This window comes from Limulus polyphemus, unplaced genomic scaffold (assembly GCF_000517525.1).
Source record: "Limulus polyphemus unplaced genomic scaffold, Limulus_polyphemus-2.1.2 Scaffold7742, whole genome shotgun sequence".
NCBI lineage: Eukaryota > Metazoa > Arthropoda > Merostomata > Xiphosura > Limulidae > Limulus > Limulus polyphemus.
The window spans coordinates 34,810-36,324 of NW_013673352.1; the positions used below are offsets into that span (position 1 = coordinate 34,810).

Here is a 1,515-nt window from a genome sequence, read left to right on the forward strand (position 1 = left end):
AATATTGTTCAGTAACATCCAACAGACAAACTTTACCTTCTGTTAATATTGTTCAGTAACATACAACAGACAAGCTTTACTTTCTGTTAACATCGTTCAGTAACATCCAACAGACAAATTGATTTGAACTCAACACACAAGTATTAATTTGTAAATAACACGATTAAAAACATCTAATGTAATCTATCAAAATCATGTAAAAATTGTCCAACTACATAAATCATGTTATTAATATTTTCCAGGTTGTTTCTTTTTTTAAAGAAACTTGACGACGTAGTAGTTAGAAAAATTACAACACTGGATCATTAATGTGTACGGATTGTACCGAGCTCACGGTCTCTGTCGACTTCTACTCGGTGAGATACGTGAAAGAGTTCGTGTAACGTGCGGCTAGATGAAAGTTACGGAGCGCAGTCGGAAACTGTCACTGACGCCAGTGCGCATGCGTGCGACATCAGATTTGTATTTAACCATTCCGTTCATAAAACTTTGGATCAGTTGCACCGAGTGGAAGCTCGAGTCACGTGGTCATAAAGCGCATCCAAAAGGAGACAAAGGAAAGTGGCGAACGTCGAATTCCTAAGCTCGTTCCTCCGCTAAGAATTACCAGGTATCCCTCCATGAATCCTACTGTCCCGTCTGTCAATGTAACTTTGCACTCCCAGGACAACGTGACCATTTCTCAGCAAGCAGGTATCGAGATATACGAGGTGCCTGTGAGTGTCATCAGTTTACTCTCTGTATGCTATGGTACCGTATCGCTCTTGGCGGTGCTGGGAAACTTTTGTGTGTTATGGATTGTGGCTACTAGCCTCCGGATGCAAACGGTTACCAACTTTTTCATCGCGAATCTGGCTTGTGCGGACATCATTATTGGACTCTTCTCCATTCCATTCCAGTTCCAGGCGGCGCTGTTACAGCGATGGGTCCTACCTGAATTCATGTGTGCTTTCTGTCCTTTTGTCCAAACGTTGTCCGTGAATGTCAGTATCTTCACGTTGGCGGCCATCGCTCTCGATCGGTACCGTGCCGTCATGTATCCTCTCAAAGCCCGAACTACGAAACTCAGGGCTAAGTTTGTTATCCTGGGTATTTGGGCGTTCGCCGCGACGACCAGTGTACCCTATGCGTTAGCCCTAAGGGTAACCTACGTGTACGACCCCATGACGAAGAACTACACCAAACCCTTCTGTGACAATGTGGGTGTTCCACAGTGGGTGTGGAAAACGTACAACCCCGTACTGGTTTGTTTGCAGTATTTCTTTCCGTTATTTGTCATCAGCTACGCATACGGAAAAATGGGTCTGAAACTGAAGGATGCACGAGCACCTGGAAACGCCGAAGACGTCCGAGACGCGGGGATTCTTCGCAACAAACGAAAGGTGCGATATTCTCATCTCCGTCATCTTCTTGATTAATGTATTCTTAAGTAATACATACAGCTTGAAGTTTTGGTTCGGCACCATAGATTCTCTACAGTATGACTTAAAATGTCCAATCAGATTTCTAAGGTAG

At 44.0% G+C, this 1,515-nt stretch overlaps 1 protein-coding gene across 1 annotated transcript; it reads left to right on the plus strand.

Annotated features, from left to right (window-relative positions):
* Positions 1-620: 620 nt before the first annotated feature.
* Positions 621-1,418, plus strand: LOC106474833 (RYamide receptor-like). Its single transcript, XM_013935527.1, has one exon. The coding sequence runs from the start codon at positions 621-623 to the stop codon at positions 1,416-1,418; it is 798 nt and encodes a 265-aa protein (XP_013790981.1).
* Positions 1,419-1,515: the final 97 nt, after the last annotated feature.

Excerpts from the sequence above, each read along its gene's own strand:
- LOC106474833 (XM_013935527.1), top strand. The coding sequence starts at position 621 with ATGAATCCTACTGTCCCGTCTGTCAATGTAACTTTGCACTCCCAGGAC.